The sequence below is a fragment of the Acanthochromis polyacanthus genome, chromosome 1 (assembly GCF_021347895.1).
Source record: "Acanthochromis polyacanthus isolate Apoly-LR-REF ecotype Palm Island chromosome 1, KAUST_Apoly_ChrSc, whole genome shotgun sequence".
NCBI lineage: Eukaryota > Metazoa > Chordata > Actinopteri > Pomacentridae > Acanthochromis > Acanthochromis polyacanthus.
The window spans coordinates 38,096,579-38,116,031 of record NC_067113.1 but is presented as its reverse complement, the minus strand read 5'-3'; the positions used below and the strand labels follow the sequence as shown (position 1 = coordinate 38,116,031).

At 41.4% G+C, this 19,453-nt stretch overlaps 1 protein-coding gene across 1 annotated transcript; it reads left to right on the top strand.

Moving 5' to 3' along the window:
- Positions 1-793: 793 nt before the first annotated feature.
- Positions 794-19,358, top strand: kiaa0930. The gene is made up of 10 exons (XM_022212649.2): positions 794-1,290; positions 10,379-10,527; positions 13,628-13,732; positions 13,826-13,903; positions 13,984-14,085; positions 14,931-15,071; positions 15,400-15,588; positions 15,886-16,045; positions 16,122-16,277; positions 17,411-19,358. Exons 1-10 carry the CDS (start codon positions 1,146-1,148, stop codon positions 17,449-17,451), a joined length of 1,266 nt encoding a protein of 421 aa, XP_022068341.1. The 5' UTR covers positions 794-1,145; the 3' UTR covers positions 17,452-19,358.
- The last annotated feature ends 95 nt before the right edge of the window (positions 19,359-19,453 follow it).

The following is a 19,453-nucleotide window of genomic DNA, read 5'->3' as shown; positions in this document are numbered from 1 at the left end:
GACAGTTTTGTTTAAATTTAGAGACAGTTTTCTATCTTCTGTCCTCCGACGGGCGGAGACTATCTGAACTACGTCACTCCATAGCAGCGATGCGAACTGGGTGCGTCTGATTCATGAACCACTGAGTGCCGCAGATCAGCAGGTTTACAGACAGTTTATTGCAAAATTAAATTCAAAATTTTGTGTGTCGCTGCGTCCTAAATAAACAAATATACCAAAATATAAAATGAGTAGAAGGCTAAAGCTACACACGAAGCTAACAAATAAATCCCTCAACAAAGTAAAAATATTCATTAAAACATCAAGCCTGTGTAATAAAAAGTCAAAATTCAGAATTCAGCCAAAAAATGCCAGAATTTTTGTTTTTAAATCAAATTTATTTTATGTCAAAATTTGAGTTGAATTTCGTCAGAACTGAGAGTTAATATTTAATGTTTGTTTTTATACTGGCAGAAAATGGAGTCCTCAGTTTTTATTAAGCTAAAAAAATAATAAAATTAGATGTTTTGAATCTAATTTTTAATGTCTAATCTCATTCATTAATTAAAAGAAAAACGTGAAGTGCTACTTTTTAAAAGCCAGAATTCTGACTTTTCACCTCACGTTTAGTTTGACTGTCTACGTTATAAATTTTACTTAAATTCAAATATTGATCCTTTTTCTTTTTTAAAAAAATCGTCTATTCCTAATAATAATAATAATAACAATAATAATAATAATAATAATAATAATAATAAAGGGCCTTTTCGATTGTTTTTATGTTATTTCTGTTCAGGCGCTGCCGGGGCTCCTGGGTCACTAAATAATCCTGTGACGGACCCGTTCGGAACACCGCCCCGTGCTGCCGCTCGGTTCGCCGGTGCTCTGCGCCTTTAAGAGCCTCGTGTTGATCCAGGAAGAGCGGAGGGTGTTTCCAGCTGATCCACGGCAGGAGGACCGGAGCCCCTCAGCAGCCCGACCTGCCGCTCTCTGCTCGGACACCACAGGTCCGGACCTCCGGCGGCTGTGCAGCTTCTTATCCGGGATAAGTCGCGTCAGAACCGGGGAACCCTCGGAGCTCCTCCGCCGCTGTTAGCTGCCAGCTAGCTGCCGTGAACCGGGTCCTCGGTAGCCGTTAGCCGGACTGTCATGATCCCAGCCCGGAGATGGCGTCCTTCCCCGGTTTGTGTAAGGCTGTCGGGCCCGCGGAGGAGGAGAACGGAGAGCCGGACGGATCCCTGCAGCAGATGCTGAAGGCCATCGCCGACGAGAGGAACCGACTGAACACCCGGCAGGAGATCAGCGGGCTGGGTGAGTCCGGGACGGAGGGTCGGTGAAGCCCCGGTGGAGCTCCGGGTTCACTATTTATATTTATTATCATTTATATATTATAATATCTCATAACTTCACTTCATATTGATTTATGATCATTTATATTTTTAAATATCTCAGCAGACTCATGTTCATTTATAATAATATCTGACTTACCTGAACACAGCTGCTCTATATTTATATTCATTCATATATCATAATAATTTATAATATATAAATTATATCTGAGCAGCTCTATACTCTCTTTATATTCAGTCTTGACTGAAACCATGAAGTTTAAATGTTTTCTGGTGGATTTTGTCATTTTTATAGAAATTTGTTAATAGATTTTTTTTTATAATTAAGTATTTTACTGAGTTTTTTGTGAGGATTAAAGTCTCTGATGGAGTAAATATCTTTAAAATATGTAAAACAATACTCCAGGTATAACCTGTAGGTTTAGCTGTCATTTTATTCTCAGATAAATTAAAGTTTTGATTATTTGAACCAGAATTATGAATCATAAAGTCACAGTTTTAACTTAATAACACAGAACCCTGAACTGTGGGTCTTAATTCTTGTTATTTTGAATAGTTGGTTCAATAGAAGACTTTCCTGCATCATTCCTGCACATTCAAACCTCAGTCATTTATTTTTAGCTCTTTAAAGTTCTAGTTTATGGTTTAAACTAGTTAAAGTCGTGTTTTTCCTTCAGACATCTGATATTATTCTTATTATTATTGTTAGTTATAGAATATTCTAACAGTATTAGTAATAATAATATATTGATGCAACATTCTATACAAATAATATTATGGAAAATATTATAGATATATATAAAGTTATATTATTAGTTCAATTCTAACAGCCGAGCTTTAGTTTAATCAGGTTCTAACTGGTGGAACAGGGATGGTTCTGTTGAGGTTCTGCAGTTTGTTCTCCTCTCGGTGATGTCACACAGCAGAGCGACGGTCCAATCAGAGCCTCCGTTCAGAGACATGACATCATCACTGTTCATCAGAGATGGTTTTGTTTCTGAGAAACTCAGCTGCTGGAACCGAACCAGAACCCCGACAGAACCAGAACCCCGACAGAACCAGAACCCCGACAGAACCAGAACCCTGACAGAACCAGAACCCCGACAGAACCAGAACCCCGACAGAACCAGAACCCCGACAGATTGTATTTGTCCCCCACAGTGAAATACTTCCTGTTCCAATCAGCTGATGAATAATATGTAGTTGATGTTTTCTACCTGTAGTACTACATGTTAGTAATGCAGTAAACAGGAGCAGAGTAGAAGTACTTCAGACGTGTACTTTAGTTCTGTAGCTGCTGTTTGTTCATCACAGTGAAGAGTTTGTCCTCGACGGAGGGTAGTTAGCCAGGACTAGTTAAACCAGTTTACTACCAACCCAGGACTAGTTAAACCAGTTTACTACCAACCCAGGACTAGTTAAACCAGTTTACTACCAACCCAGGACCAGTTACCTGTCCAGGTGAGCCTCGTTGGGGGGGTGAGCTGTATTGCAGGTACTGTAGTAGAACTCGTTTTCTGCTCCAGATGTGCTGACTTGGTCTGTGTGTTCCAGCTCGTTCTCAGGTAGAATCCAGACCACAGTGTTTGGATCTGCTGAGGTGTCTGCTGGTTTATTACTGCAGCTGGTTCATGAGTCTCTGAGGTTTTTCTTTGTTGGTGTCGCCTCGTTGCCTTTGAACAGCAACGTTTATCTGAGAGAATAAAAGCAGAGCAGCAGACGAACATCAATGATTCAGGTTTAATTACCTCCAACGCTGCGGCTATAAATACTCTGAGGGCAGCTTTAGCGCTGCAGATCGATCGCTGCACAAACCCTTCAGTAAAAATAGCTGATTATTCTTATTATTATTATTATTACCAACCTGCTGAATATTTAATGCAGCCTCAGTGTCGATCATCAGCTGATCCATGAACATTTCACACTACCACCATCACAGCTTCTCAATGTTCTTCTTCATCTTCATTCTAGATTCTCACTGAAGGCATCAAACTATGAATGAGCACATCTGGAAACAAAAGCAGTATGAAATCAGTCAGAACATGTTTTATATTTTAGATCCTTTGAACACTCTGGTTATTCTCTGGAGGAGCTTCATGAGGTAGAACCTGAAATGGTTCCACTTCACAGCTGTTCCTTGTCAAGGTTCATCTGTGGAGCTTCTTCCTTCTTAATAGGGTTGGTCCATCAGAAGTCAGGTTGGTCCACAGCTGACAGCCCTATTGGACAACGGTTAGAATCCATATTATGGAAGAACCAATCAGCTTAGAGAACCAGCAGTTCATCATTACTTTAAGACCTGAAGGTCAGTCAGTCCAGAAAACTGGAAAACTTGGAATGAATCCTCAAGGAACCATTTAGGAACTACCAGGAACCTACAAAAAACCATCTAGGAACTACCAGGAACCTACAAAAAACCATCTAGGAACTACCAGGAACCTACAAAAAACCATCTAGGAACTACCAGGAACCTACAAAAAACCATCTCGGAACAACCAGGAACCTACCAGGACTTTGAATGTCTCTCCAAATGCAGAGATTAACGAGAGTGTTCAAAGCTGGAAACAAATCAAAGAATGTAACAGAACAGATTCTGAGTCATTGTTGGTCGTTTTTAATTCCATCTGAATCATTTTGAACAAACTATGAGTTTGTTGGGACTTGTTCATTGCTGTCTGGGACTTCTTTTGGGTTGTTTGGGTCCAGATTTAATCCATTTTGGACCATTTTCAAACATTTTTGAGAAGATTTGAATAGTTATAAACAGGTTTCAAGTCACTGTGGACAAATATTTACTTGTATTAGATAAAGTTTGAGTGAGTTTGGATGATTTTTCAGTCATTTAAGACACATTTCCAGTCACTGAACACAAGTTTCAATTCATTGTTAAAAAACTGCAAGTCAGTTTTTACAGTTAAAGTAGTTTTGGACAAATTTCAATTTGTTTTGTAGGTTATTTTAGTTTGACTCCTTATTGGAAATCCTTAATTTGTTTGGACAAATTGAATCATTTTGAACTCATTCTAAATCTTTCTGGGACTTGTTCGGGGCTATCTGGGGCTCCTTTTGGGTCATTTATGAGACGATTTAACGTATTTTGGACATATTTTGAGTCATTTTGTACAGTTTTAAAACAGATTTTGGGATATTTTGAGTAGCTTTGAACAGGTTTCGAGTCATTTTGGACTCATTTCAACTGTTTTTATAAATTATTTTGGACAGATTTTTAATTCAAATTCAATCATTTGAAGAATCTAAAATATAAAACATGTTCTGACTTATTTCACACTGCTTTGTTTCCTCCATAATTCCAGATGTGTTCGTTCATCGTTTGATGCCTTCAGGGAGAATCTCCAGTGGAACTAATGGTGAAGATGAATCATTAAGTGAGAAGCTGTGGCTGGTGGTGGATGTTTGTTTGTGACAGACGGAGCTCAGCAGGAAACCTCGTCTGTTAAAGCAGAAACTAAAGCGACACATCAGACGTCATTAAAACGCGTCAGAGCACATTCATGTAAATGAAATGTTTTAACTTCAGTTCATCAGTTAGTTCAGTCTTTAATGCTGTAAGCTGCTCAGGTTCCTCTTCCTCAGGTGGAGATGTGGAACCAGGAACTGGAGCTTCTTCTGTCTGAGGCTTTCTGTTCCTGCTTCACTTTGGTTCAGATCCTTCGTGGACTTGGAGGTGAAACGTGTTGTTCTCCTGTCCGTCTGTCAGATCCTTCCTTCTGAAGCTCCATGTTGTTGTTGGAACCTTCAGGAGAACGTTTGAGTCTAAAAGCTGCGTGAAGAACAGAAAAAGGAAAACTGAGAGTTAAAGTAGAATAGTTTGAGCCGAACCTGCAGCGTGTCGTCATGCTAACCACATGACTCCATACATGCATGCATTCAGCCTGAACACATGACAGAAAGGACACGGATCAGTCACACGCTTCACACGGAGCTTCCTGTTTTGTTCATGTCAGCGTCTCTGTAGCTCTACAACACGTTTCACAGATTCAAGGAAACGCTCAAAGGTTCCACACAGAACGTTACTCATTTCTAATGTTAAAACTCTTTGTGTTGAAATCTGCGTCCAACTGGAACCAATCAGACGTCAAATAAAAAATAAATGAAAACATCTACAGACAGAAACACAATCAGCACATCCAACCTTTAGCCAAAAAACTGACAGGAAGACACAGTGAGTTAAAACCAGGTCTAACTTTTAGGTTTGTGTGTTTGTAGTGACCCTGAAGAACCCAGGAGGTTTGAGTTGGGGTGAAAGGAGTCCTTAAAGTGGTTCTAGTGGACCTTGGTGATATTTTATGGGTTCTTTAGGAGATACTGGAGGAACCGTCCACACTAACGTTCCTCTGAAGCTTTAACCTCATTGTGTCCATCAGTCCTGAAGGTTCCAGTGGATCCATCCAGCCGTGGAGCTGCAAGTCCTCAGATTATATAAGTTCTGGTGTTTGTCGCGGTTCTCGGCGGGTCGTCTCGCTTTCAGCAGCGATGACGATCCGCCGGCTCATAACAGCTGATGTATTTTTAAAATGTGCAGCTATAAATAGACTTCTATCAGACGCTGAGCTCTGCTTCACTGGAACACATGAAGCTCTGACACTTCAGCACCTTAAAATGACACCTCCAGAACCAAAGCAGAACACTGATCTACCTCCTCAATCACATCACAGAGCTCTAACAGAACACCTGGAGGGTTTAAAGACGTTCCACCTCAGGACTGACTCATCCCTGACATCACCATAGATCATCTACAACTCATCACACTGCAGCTCAGTCTGGAGGAACCCACATCATCCTCACATCATGTGTTCTACCAGCAGCTTCTCTCAGGGTTCAGAGGCAGGAAATTCAGCACTTCTTGAAAGCTTTAGATTTGTTTTGTAGCAGCGGTTTTATGGATCCTGCAGATGTTTTATTGCTTCTAACAAAGGTTCTAGTGGGATCTAAGGGGACTTCAGGTGGTTGCTGCCATCGTTCAGGTGGTTCTAGTGGCCACTGAGGAGGTTCAGAGGGTCAGTCAGGTGGTTCTGGCAGTTGTAGTGGTTGTTGAGGATGTTCATGGATTAGGTGGTTTTGATGGTTCTCGTAGTGACTAAGAAGGTTCAGGGAGTCTGTTGGCAGCTCTCTGGGCCCTTTGCCTGGTTCCAGTGGCTCTGATGGTGTAGAGCTTCTAGGGTTCATTGAAGTGGTTCTCCTGGTCATGGGAAGCTGGTGGTTTGAATGGTCACTGAGGAGGTTCCAGTGGTCACTGGGAGGGCTTGAAGGGTTCTTCAGGTGGCTCTAGTGGTCAGTGAGGAGATGTAAAGAGTCTTTTAGGTAGTTCTGATGTTTAGAAGGTTCTAGAGGTGTTTCTTGCTGTTGCCAAGGAGGCCGTAATGATTCTTTAAATGGTTCTGTTGGACTTCAGGTGGTTCTACTTGTCGTTCAGAAGATTCCAGAAGATTTTAGGGAACTTGTCAAACAGCTGTTGTTCCCACCATCATCAGATCCTCAGATGAGGGAATCTTTTAGAACGATGTGAGAACCTTTGTCAGGAATAGTGACGATAACAGTAACTGTAAAGAAAGCCAGAAACATCAGATGTTCCTCAGGTTCTCCGTCCTGTGGGTCTCCTGGATGATAAAGACCAGAACCAACCAGTGAACAGGATCTGCTGCAGCTTCTCACGGATTTCTGGATTTATTCACCTGATCTTAGCTTCTAGAACCAGAGGAGAAGTTTGAGAGGTTTTCAGGGATTTTATTTCTTTTCTTTTCTGCTGTTTCTACTTTCTGTTTTCTATTGAACCCTTCAGATCTTCTCCTGTGAACTTCACCGTCATGATTAATGGATCCAACTGAAGAAAACACTCAGAACATTAAATATAGAAGCTCAGAGTTTCAGTGAATAATTCATTTTCTTGTTGTACACTCAGTCTAACGTCCACATGATGCTCTTAGAAACGTCTCATTTACTGGTTTCATTCCTTTGATGCATCAATTTACTTTTAAAAATCTCCTTGTTCTTCTCTGGAGTTCTGTTTTTCTGGTGTTCAGATACTAGAATAGTAGAATCAGATTCCTCCTGGAACAACAGACTTCATTTAATGCCAGATATGACAACAGAAGCTGTAAATCCTCACGTCTGGAAGAAATATGTTGTTTTTATTAGAAAACAGGAGAATCAGTAATCAGAGTAATCGATAGATAATCAACTGATCAATCAGTGGACTCATCTGGAGCAGGAATTTTTTCTGGACTCATGAAAATAAACGGTTAAATTTTCTGAACATCTCAGGTTTGTTTTAAACGTGTTGTTGCTGAAACTCATTATTTCTCTCCATCAGTCTGGAATCCAATCAGTCAGTCTGTTTGTATTGATCAGGGGACATTTTTACATCCACTGAATAGAAACTGACTGCTGTTTGGTCAGATTGTAGAACTCTTAATTGGGATTCTTAAATCCTGCAGATGAATTAATCATCTGCTGTTTTGATTATTAAATGATCGATTTAGTCGATTCAGCAAAAAGCCAAAGATCTGCTGCTTTCAGACTCTTAGATGTGAAGATTTTATGACTTTTATAGTTGAACCAAAGTCTTTGTGTTTGTCAGAGAACTCGTTGGAATATGAACTTTTATTAGGTTTTATGTTTTTTGACCATTTATAGATAAAAGATAATAAAATATGAAGAGAACAGCCTTTGCAGAAGCTCTAGTTTGTAGAAAGTTCTCCTTGTTTTTGTAGTAAACGGGGAGAGTCGACTTCCAGGATAAAATATGAGACATGGCAGCAGGTTTGTCTGTTTTATATCTGACTGTATCTGCATGATATTAAAGATATTAGAGATATCATCAGTTTATTTATTTACCAGATCTTTAGTTTCTCATGTTTCTGTTAGAGGAGATTTAATGAAATAAGTTGTAGTTTGTTGTATTTCTGCCTCAGTAACAGTAAAGATCTCTGGATTTATTTCATGTTTGTAGTCAGACTTTGAAGTGAAATGAGTTTGTGCTGGTGGATCTTCTTCTGCTGCAGCTCAGGTGTTTCCACAACTCAATTAAAGCCCAGCAGATCAAAGCTAATGAGGTTAATCCTCCGTTAAACTGATTCACTGAAGGAAATGAAACGTCAGCGTCAGCCTGAACCAAAACCACGCTGGAGAACATCTTTCACTTCATCTAACTATAACTAACCAACACCACGCTGGAGAACATCTTTCACTTCATCTAACTATAACTAACCAAAACCACGCTGGAGAACATCTTTCACTTCATCTAACTATAACTAACCAAAACCACGCTGGAGAACATCTTTCACTTCATCTAACTATAACTAACCAACACCACACTGTAGAACATCTTTCACTTCATCTAACTATAACTAACCAAAACCACGCTGTAGAACATCTTTCACTTCATCTAACTATAACTAACCAAAACCACGCTGTAGAACATCTTTCACTTCATCTAACTATAACTAACCAAAACCACGCTGTAGAACATCTTTCACTTCATCTAACTATAACTAACCAACACCACACTGGAGAACATCTTTCACTTCATCTAACTATAACTAACCAACACCACACTGGAGAACATCTTTCACTTCATCTAACTATAACTAACCAACACCACACTGTAGAACATCTTTCACTTCATCTAACTATAACTAACCAACACCACACTGTAGAACATCTTTCACTTCATCTAACTATAACTAACCAACACCACGCTGTAGAACATCTTTCACTTCATCTAACTATAACTAACCAACACCACACTGTAGAACATCTTTCACTTCATCTAACTATAACTAACCAACACCACACTGTAGAACATCTTTCACTTCATCTAACTATAACTAACCAACACCACACTGTAGAACATCTTTCACTTCATCTAACTATAACTAACCAAAACCACGCTGTAGAACATCTTTCACTTCATCTAACTATAACTAACCAACACCACGCTGGAGAACATCTTTCACTTCATCTAACTATAACTAACCAACACCACACTGGAGAACATCTTTCACTTCATCTAACTATAACTAACCAACACCACGCTGTAGAACATCTTTCACTTCATCTAACTATAACTAACCAACACCACACTGTAGAACATCTTTCACTTCATCTAACTATAACTAACCAACACCACGCTGTAGAACATCTTTCACTTCATCTAACTATAACTAACCAACACCACGCTGGAGAACATCTTTCACTTCATCTAACTATAACTAACCAACACCACACTGGAGAACATCTTTCACTTCATCTAACTATAACTAACCAACACCACGCTGTAGAACATCTTTCACTTCATCTAACTATAACTAACCAACACCACACTGTAGAACATCTTTCACTTCATCTAACTATAACTAACCAACACCACGCTGGAGAACATCTTTCACTTCATCTAACTATAACTAACCAACACCACACTGGAGAACATCTTTCACTTCATCTAACTATAACTAACCAACACCACGCTGGAGAACATCTTTCACTCGATCTAACCCCAGTGTCAGTTAAACTGAGACTCAGGCACCACAAAAAGATCCAAAACCACCACAAAATGACTAAAAAAAACACAAATTGACTAAAAACAACCACAAAATTATCCAAAACGACCCCAACAACCATGTCCTGTCTCTGTGGTTTCACTTCATCTAACTCTGTCCTCAGTTAAACTGACCAACCTCACGCTGGAGAACTTCCTGGTTTCTGTGGTCTCTGAGCTGCTGTTGATCCTTCAGATTATTGAGGAAGAACCAGCAGAACGTCTTTAAAGGAGCACATGAAGACTTTAAGGTTTTAACTCTCAGCTGCAGGTTTTCTCCAGCGTTGGTTCAGTAAATAATATATGTTAAAACTGGTATAAAACCACTAATAATCTGATTAAAACCAGTAATAATCTGACTTACATGTGACTCTTTCTAGAGTTCTTTGGGTTTTTACAGGTTCTTTAAATCCTTGGTGTCGTATTTTAGTTTCTAGTGTGTTTGTTATTTTATTTTTCGTGTGTTTCTGATGACTGTTCTGTGTCTTTACAGGCTGTTTTAAAGATGATCGCATCGTGTTCTGGACCTGGATGTTCTCCACCTATTTCATGGAGAAGTGGGCCCAGCGGCAGGACGACATGTTGTTCTACGTCCGCAGGAAGCCGGCCTACGTCAGCGCCGACAACACTGAAGGCAAGAAGGTGAGCAGAGGTTCAGATGGAACGCAGATATCTCAGATTATTTTAACCTCTGGTAGTTCACCGCTTACCTTTGGACCAAGATTTTTACTGGACCGAACTGCTGGAATGTAGTATAAAATCTGGAACACTGGGAACACTGGGAACATTGGGAACACTGGGAACATTGGGAAGATTGGGAACACTGGGAACATTTGGAACATTGGGAACACTGGGAAGATTGGGAACACTGGGAACATTGGGAACATTGGGAACATTGGGAACATTGGGAACATTGGGAACATTGGGAACATTTGGAACATTGGGAACACTGGGAACACTGGGAAGATTGGGAAGATTGGGAACACTGGGAACATTGGGAAGATTGGGAACACTGGGAACATTTGGAACATTGGGAACACTGGGAAGATTGGGAACACTGGGAAGATTGGGAACATTTGGAACATTTGGAACATTGGGAACATTTGGAACATTGGGAACACTGGGAACATTTGGAACATTGGGAACATTGGGAACATTGGGAACACTGGGAAGATTGGGAACATTGGGAAGATTGGGAACATTGGGAACACTGGGAACACTGGGATGTTCTAGAACTTTGGAGCCGTAGTTTAAATGAAGGGAACTCAGTGGAGGAGAAAATGAAGCGTGATGTGGGTGAACACTAGATGTTTGTTCTAAATGTGCAGCAGACTTGAGGTCCATTTGAAGATCATCCAGACTCACAACTGGACCTGCTGGACATAACATTTATTATTAATAATGATGATAATGATAATAATAGTGGTGAGGGGTTAATCTCCTCATCAGATCTTTTTCTTTTAATCTCAGTGAGGTCAGATGTAGCAGATCTGTGAGACCTCAAAGTTCTCCAGAACATCAGAACCAGCAGCAGGAACCAGAAGAACCAGTGTTTCTCTGATTGGTTCAGACTGTCCAGCTCTGAAAGCTGTCAGAGAATCAGACACCAGCTCACATTCAGACCAGACGGAACCTAAAGACACCAAACAGATGAATTCTCTCAGTCAGCAAAGATTTCAGCTGCTTTCCTTTCCTGAAGTCACAAAAAAACTTCATCTGTCTGAACAGCAGCTGAGACACGAATCATTAAAACAAGACAAACATGGAGCCATTTTAGTGAAACAGAAGAAACACGAAGCATGAATACAGCACTAAACTAAAAACATTCATTTAATCCAAACTTTGAAGGAAACACAACAGAAAGAGACAGAATCAGGAGGAAGGAAAGATGTTTCTGAAGCAGAAAGGATCCAAATCTACAGGAAGAAAAAGACGGAACAAATCAAAACCAAAGAGAAAACAAGGAAGGAAGAGAAACCACAAAGACTGGAGCTAAAAACCAGCAGAAATCAGGTTCTTCATCTTTCTTGGATAAATTTATTTAATATAAAACTAATAAAAATGAAAATGAAGGAAAAAGCAGCAGTATAAAACCAGTAAAATAACTGATATTTCTCAGAGTAAATAAATGAATTTAACAACAAGGAAGAAAAAAACACGAAAGAAGAAACAGAACAAAAAAAAAGATGAAAATGAAGCTGAAGTTTGAGCATACATTCAGTTATTATGGAAGGAAGAAGAGTGTGTTTTAATGTCAGACACACACACAGCGTTACCGTGGCAACCCGTCCTGCGCTCTAATTGGTCGGTGAGTGATGTGAGTCCTGGCAGGTGGAGACCTCAGACCTCCCTGGAGGACCAAGAACTAAAAATCAGATCCAGTGCAGCTTTCTGTGACTCACACAGTAAACTGGTTCACTAGGAGACATCCCATAATACTGATGATCAGAAACTAGGTTCAGTGCTCAGACTGAGACACCTGGATGGATCTAAACTGATCTAAGGTCAGTTTTTACCAGAACTCGGTTGTGTTTTTTATTAAAAATTGATCAAATTACATGAAATTTGTCTAAAATTACACAAAAAATTGTCCCAGATTTGTCGATATTTGTCCAGAATGACGCTAAATTGTCCCCAAATTATCATAATTTCTCCAAAAAATGACAATAAAAACTTCCAAATTAACTCAGGATTTCCCCAAATTATTCCAAAAATGTTCTAAAGGACCTGAAATTTTGTTCAAAACGAATCAAAAACTGTCTAGAATTGGTGAAATCTGGATTATCTTCAGACTGAGACACTTGGATGGATATGAACTGATCTGGCGTCAATTTTTACCAGAACTCAGATGTTCTTCCTTCTAAATTTCATGGTTCTATCTCCTGGACTGATGAAGTTCTGGTGAAGTTCTGGAAAACTCCCATCAAAAAGTGATAAATCTGGACCCACCTCTATGTACTTCAAGGACCTGGAATGTTCTAAGAGAGACTAAACTTAAAGACTGGAAGCAGAAAAGGAGAACGTCTCCTGGAGAAAGTTCTAGAGTAGACCTACCGACACCTGGAGAAAGTTCTAGAGTAGACCTACCGACAACTGGAGAAAGTTCTAGAGCAGACCTACCGACACCTGGAGAAAGTTCTAGAGTAGACCTACCGACACCTGGAGAAAGTTCTAGAGCAGACCTACCGACACCTGGAGAAAGTTCTAGAGTAGACCTACCGACACCTGGAGAAAGTTCTAGAGCAGACCTACCGACAACTGGAGAAAGTTCTAGAGCAGACCTACCGACACCTGGAGAAAGTTCTAGAGCAGACCTACCGACACCTGGAGAAAGTTCTAGAGCAGACCTACCGACAACTGGAGAAAGTTCTAGAGCAGACCTACCGACAACTGGAGAAAGTTCTAGAGCAGACCTACCGACAGCTGGAGAAAGTTCTAGAGTAGACCTACCGACAGCTGGAGAAAGTTCTAGAGCAGACCTACCGACAGCTGGAGAAAGTTCTAGAGTAGACCTACCGACAACTGGAGAAAGTTCTAGAGTAGACCTACCGACAACTAGAGAAAGTTCTACAATAGATCTACCGACAACTGGAGGAAGTTCTAGAGTAGACCTAGAATTTTCTACAGGGGACGTTCTCCTCTATGGACTTCAAGGACCTGGAACTCTGGAGATATTCATAGTATGAAGGTAAAACTCTGATCACATGTTGTCATAGTAACGGTTCTGATGGTTCTGTTCCAGGTGGAGGTGGAGGTCTACAGGAGAGACTCTAAGAAGTTACCGGGCCTTGGAGACCCGGACATTGACTGGGAGGAGAGCGTCTACCTGAACCTGATCCTGCAGAAGGTGAGGGAGCTTAGATTGGGTTCTGGTGAGAACTCCTGGTTCTGCAGGTAGAACTCTTGTTCTGGTCCACTAACACCTGAACATCTGTTGCAGCTGGACTACGTGGTGACGTGCGCTGTCTGCACGCGCTCAGATGCAGGAGACATCCACATCCACAAGAAGAAGTGTCAGGTAGGGACCGTTAGCGCCGTTAGCATGGCAGCGCTAACTCTGAGCCGAGATCTGATTGGTGCCTGTCCGTCACCTGACAGGAAGTGTTCGCGTCTCCCAGTAAACACGCCATGGACAGCAAAGGGGAGGAGTCAAAGATGAGCTACCCCAACATCTTCTTCATGATTGACAACTTTGAGGAGGTAACCCATTTTCATTCTGCTCCCAGACGCTTTCAGCTTCACCTGGAGTCTAATAACTTACCTGTAGGAGCTGAACATGGAGACCGTCCACATCTTTTGAATCATTTTAATTAATTTCAGTACTTTATTTGTTCAAATGTTCAAACCAGAAAACCAGCAGAAACTAAATCAGAATGGAGATTAAAAGCTAACTAGCTAATGAGACCAAAACATTTATTAATTTATGTGGAGAAATGATGCAGTAAAACATGTGATCAGCTGATCTACAGCTGATCTACAGCTGATCTACAGATGATCTACAGCTGATCTACAGATGATGTACAGATGATCTACAGCTGATGTACAGATGATCTACAGATGATCTACAGATGATGTACAGATGACATCACACTTGGATCCATTAATGTCGGCATTAAGGAGAAAAGATTTCTGAAGACTTTTAGTCTGACAATGTTTTAGTTCATTTTCTGAACAAACAAAAAATTAACTAAAACTTGAAAGCAGCAGAAATCTGACCTTCAATCCTTCAGTCGCCATGTTACACAAACAAACTACGTTCTGTCTCTCTATCTATTGATCGATCGATCAATCGACAGATAGATAGATAGATAGATATGTGTTTATGTACAGTAGCCCTAAACTCAGAGATGCGTTCAGTTCTGATCTAACAGAATGAAATCGGTCTAGAATTCTCAGCCGGATTTCATTAAAGATTCTGATTAAACTTTATTGATCCTCTGCAGACGTTTAATCTTAGAATGATCATCATTATAGACTGTTCACTGGGAGGAGCTGTGGGCTGTGATTGGCCGGTCTGTGCAGGTAAAGTCATGTGACTGTTGCAGGTGTTCAGTGACATGACAGTGGGAGAAGGTGAGATGGTTTGTGTAGAGCTGGTGGCCAGTGACAAGAGCAACACCTTCCAGGGCGTCATCTTCCAGGGCTCCATCCGCTACGAGGCGCTGAAGAAGGTCTACGATAACCGGGTGAGTTAGCAGAACGCTACAGCCTGTTAGCATGCTAATATTTGTAATAATAGTAATTATAGCATAATAGTCCAGCTGAGGGTGATGGAAAATCAGCTGGTCTGCAGCATGTGGCCATAAAACACAGTGTTAGCAGCTAGCAGTAGGATAATGTTAACAGTTAGCCAATGCTAACAGTTGGCTAATGCTAACAGTTGGCTAATGCTAGCAGGACCTAGTGCTAGCAGTTAGCTAATGTTAGCAGTTAGCTAATGCCAGCACCTAGCTAAGGTTAGCAGTAGGCTATTGCTAGCAGTTAGCTAATGCTGTCCGCTGTATGTTGGTGCAGGTTAGCGTGGCGGCTAAGATGGCCCAGCGGATGTCTTTTGGCTTCTATAAATACAACAACATGGAGTTCGTGCGGATGAAGGGCCCCCAGGGGAAGGGCCATGCTGAGATGGCCGTCAGCAGGGTGCCCACCGGGGACACGTCGCCCTGCGGCACCGAGGAGGACCAGGTGTCCCCGATGCATGAGAGGGTAAGGATCGAGAGGACTGGAAGCAGGAAGTCCAGACTTCCTGTGAAGGTTTCACTTCTGTTTATCTGAAAACCAAAAACCCAGGATGAGGTTCGGCAGGAAGTGATGATTATTGATCTGATTACGGTGATCAGAAACCTTCAGATGTCCTGTAAAAAAAAGAACCTGAAAATGAAAGAAGTTAAAGGTTTAAACGGAGCAGATCCAGTTTCATTCAGCAACAAACCGCAAATTATTTCCTTCTTGATGTATCTATCAGTCTGGATCTGAGGTGTCCTCCTCACCTGTCCTCCTCAGGTGACGTCCTTCAGCACTCCTCCTACTCCAGAGAGGAACCGGCCAGCCTTCTTCTCTCCGTCTCTGAGGAGGAAGATGCCCAGAAACAGAATCGCTGAGATGAAGAAGTCTCACTCTGCTAACGACAGCGAGGAGTTCTTCAGGGAGGAGGAGGATGAAGGTACGTCTCCAGACTTCCTGCTTACTTCCTGTTCCCTTCCTGTTCTCATGGTGCTTCTACCTGCGGCTGCTTCCAGATCTCCACTCCACCACCAACCTTCGTTCTCGTTCTCTGTCGGGAACCGGACGTTCTCTGGTCGGCTCCTGGCTCAAACTGAACCGAGCTGAAGACTACTTCCTGCTCTATTCCCACCTGACCTACGTCACGCTGCCGCTGCACCGCATCACCACAGGTAGGACTCAACACCTGGATACACCTGAACACACCTTTGCACACCTGTACCATAGACTGTACATAAAGATGGACGTAGCATCTGGCTCCAAAAATGAAGCCCACCCGGAAGTGTCAAAAACTTGCAATATCCCGCCGTCCGCTAGGGTTGGCTCCAAAAAGCTTTTTCTCCATAGACCCCAATTCATTTTTGGAAAAAATAAAATTTGATAGACTGATGTTCTACAGCTCAGGATTTTTTTCCCGTTAGTTTTCATTGTCAAAATGAGAGATCAGGTGGCCGATCTTAAAATAAATCAATACTGAATTTTAAATAAATCATTAAAGTTGGCGGAGCCAGGGGGCGTGGCTATACTTGATAGACAGTCTTGACTGGAATGATTGACAGATCCTTTAGAGGCTTTCAGCCGTCTGGCTTCAGTCTGACCCGCCCATAGACTGGTCCTGCCCCTAGTTGCTCTCCGGTCCAGTCTGTTTGATGACGCTTTTTACATCACTGGCTCCAAAAAATCCAAAATGGTGACCAGGAAGTAGCAAAATCCGGGCTTCATTTTCTCGGCGTTGAAACCAACGGGTCACGTCACGGTTAGTTCATGCCTGACCTGTACACTCTACAGCACATCACCACACTATCCTCTGCAGGCAGAGAGCTGAACTACAGCTAGCTGTGGGTTAGTTAGCATCTTTGTGTCTTTAGCTGTGGGTTAGTCCTGTATGACGTTAACTAGCTACCGGTTTTGCATCTGTTGTCTCCAGCTGAACATTTGTTTATCTGAGACTTTGGGCTGCAGGTGAAGAAATCAAACACACCTGCTGAGTTTTTTGTGCTAGAAAATGAATAAAACATAAAAACATTTGTACTTTTTTATTCTGGATTGATGGAATCCATTAAAACTGGTTCCATCTGGTCTGAGCTGAAATGAAAACTGGTTCTGTTTGTTCTGGTGATGTTTAACTCATGGTTCTGTTGGTGTTTAACTCATGGTTCTGTTGGTGTTTTAACTCATGGTTCTGTTGGTGTTTTAACTCATGGTTCTGTTGGTGTTTCACTCATGGTTCTGCTGGTTCTGTTGATGTTTAACTGATGTTGCTATTGGTTCTGTTGGTTCTAACTGTTGGTTCTGTTGGGTCCAGACATCCTGGAGGTCCGGCAGAAGCCCATCCTGATGACATAGCAGAATGGCGGTTCCTCAGAGCATCACTCCAAGTGCCTCCTCTTCAGGCTGAGGCAGCAGCGCCCCCCGCTGTCCGACACCTGTTTCGCCCGGAGACGCTGGCGGAGGCCCGGAAACTAACCAGCCAATCAGGAAGTGCCTCCTCTTCTCCACGGAAACGGGCCGGCGTCAGGATCACATGACCTCAGTGTGAACAGGCATTGGCTGAACTCTGACAGGAAGTAGAGGGAAGTGAAGAATGTGTGTAAATACTTGCTGCTTTACCACTGAGACGCCTTGAAGGTTCTGGACTTTATTTCTAGAGAACCGAGGAGTCGAGTCCGTCTTTAGAACACCCAGTTTATTACTAACGGCCTGTAAAACTGCTGCTTCCTTCAAACACACCTTAATCTCACTGCTTTTACTTTGAAATGGTTCAGATCCTCAGCTGCACTTCCTAAAACTACATTATAAAGACTTTTAATTTGAAAGGGTTCAGATCCTCAGCTCCACTTCCTAAAACTGCATCTGAGATTAAAGTTCTGCAACAGGAAGGAAATGATTCTGAAGGAAAAATTCAGAATATTAAGAGAATAATAGCAGATTTTTACAGTAAAAGAGTTCAGCTTCAGTAACTTTATTCTGGCACAAATATTGAGTTTAAAAAGGGAAAAACCGTAAAAGTACAATTTAATCTTTTTAAAATGCATTTGAGATTAAAGTTCTGCGAAAGAATAAAGGGATTTAGAGAAAGAATTCAGAATATTAGAGAATAAAACGATGGATTAATGAGAAACGTTTCAGAGTTTCTTCAGTAAAGTATGTGAATTCTGTGGAAAGAATCCAAATATGATGAAAAGTTTCTGGAAAAATTGAATCAAATGAAATCTAAATTAATTTAACCTTCAAACATTTTGGATCAAAGTTGAACACATGAAGAGAATTTATCTGAAAACAAACTTTCTGAAACTGAACCGTGTTTGGAGGTGAATTAATTCAGATTCTTATTGATTATTGATTCATCTGTAGGTGACATTTCTGAAAGAAGGAAAACAAAGTGAGCACAAGTTAAACCTCCAGAACAAACTGCCGACTTTAATGAAACTTCTGTTGTGATTTCTACAGCTGAACCCAGAAACCGATCAACTGATCAATGGGATTATTGATGATTATTGATGAGCTGCTGGATCTTTTAGTTTCACTTTAGTTTAGATTCCGACTCTGAACAAACAGAACAAAAAACACGACGTCACAGAAACCAGCGACTTCCTCCTGCTTTAGTTCCACCAGAAGATCGAGAGCAGAAGATCCAGAGCAGCTTCAGGTTAGGGTTCGTTTAGTTCTTCTGCTTTAGTTCTTCTGAGACCAGCTGAAGAACCTGAAGCTGCAGAAGATCTAAAGGACAGAACTCTGGTTGGTTCTTGGAGCTCCTGAAGCCTTAAACCTGAACCTGTGTGTTCTCCATGTTCTTCTGATCTTGTTTGACATGTTGCTGTCCACCACGCCGGGGCTTCAGACTGGACACAAACACAAAACATCTTCTAAAAGGATCAATCAGATCGATTGGAACTGATCGGCTCTGAAGGGTTTGGTGTTTGTGTTTTCAGGTTTCAAGGATTGATTGATTGACGTGGACTCTGCTGTTATTGATCGGATATTATCGGTGATTGATTTGCACTCAGACGAAGCCATCATGGATCAAATGTTCTTCTGTCGTATTGATCTCCAGCGGACCCTCAGTGTTATTGATGACGTAGTTGATAGAGCCTCCAGCTGAATGTAAACACGCTGATCAATACCTGATACGAGAAACGCTTTAGACCTTCTGAAGGTTCCACTTTCTGTTTGGTGTCCGTTCTTCACCGTGCATGATGTTCTTCTGTTGCTTCTGTACCTCTTTATTTATTGAATACACATTAGCAGAAACACGTGTGGCGTCTCAATCCATCTCCAGATGTTCCAGTTCCTCCTCCAGATGTTCAGGAGCTTCTCAGGTAAAACCAGGTTCTCCACAGACACAAAT

Excerpts from the sequence above, each read along its gene's own strand:
- kiaa0930 (XM_022212649.2), top strand. The coding sequence starts at position 1,146 with ATGGCGTCCTTCCCCGGTTTGTGTAAGGCTGTCGGGCCCGCGGAGGAG. Across the intron at positions 14,086-14,930 it reads TGATTGACAACTTTGAGGAG|GTGTTCAGTGACATGACAGT; the intron begins GTAACCCATTTT and ends TGACTGTTGCAG. Across the intron at positions 16,046-16,121 it reads CAGGGAGGAGGAGGATGAAG|ATCTCCACTCCACCACCAAC; the intron begins GTACGTCTCCAG and ends GGCTGCTTCCAG.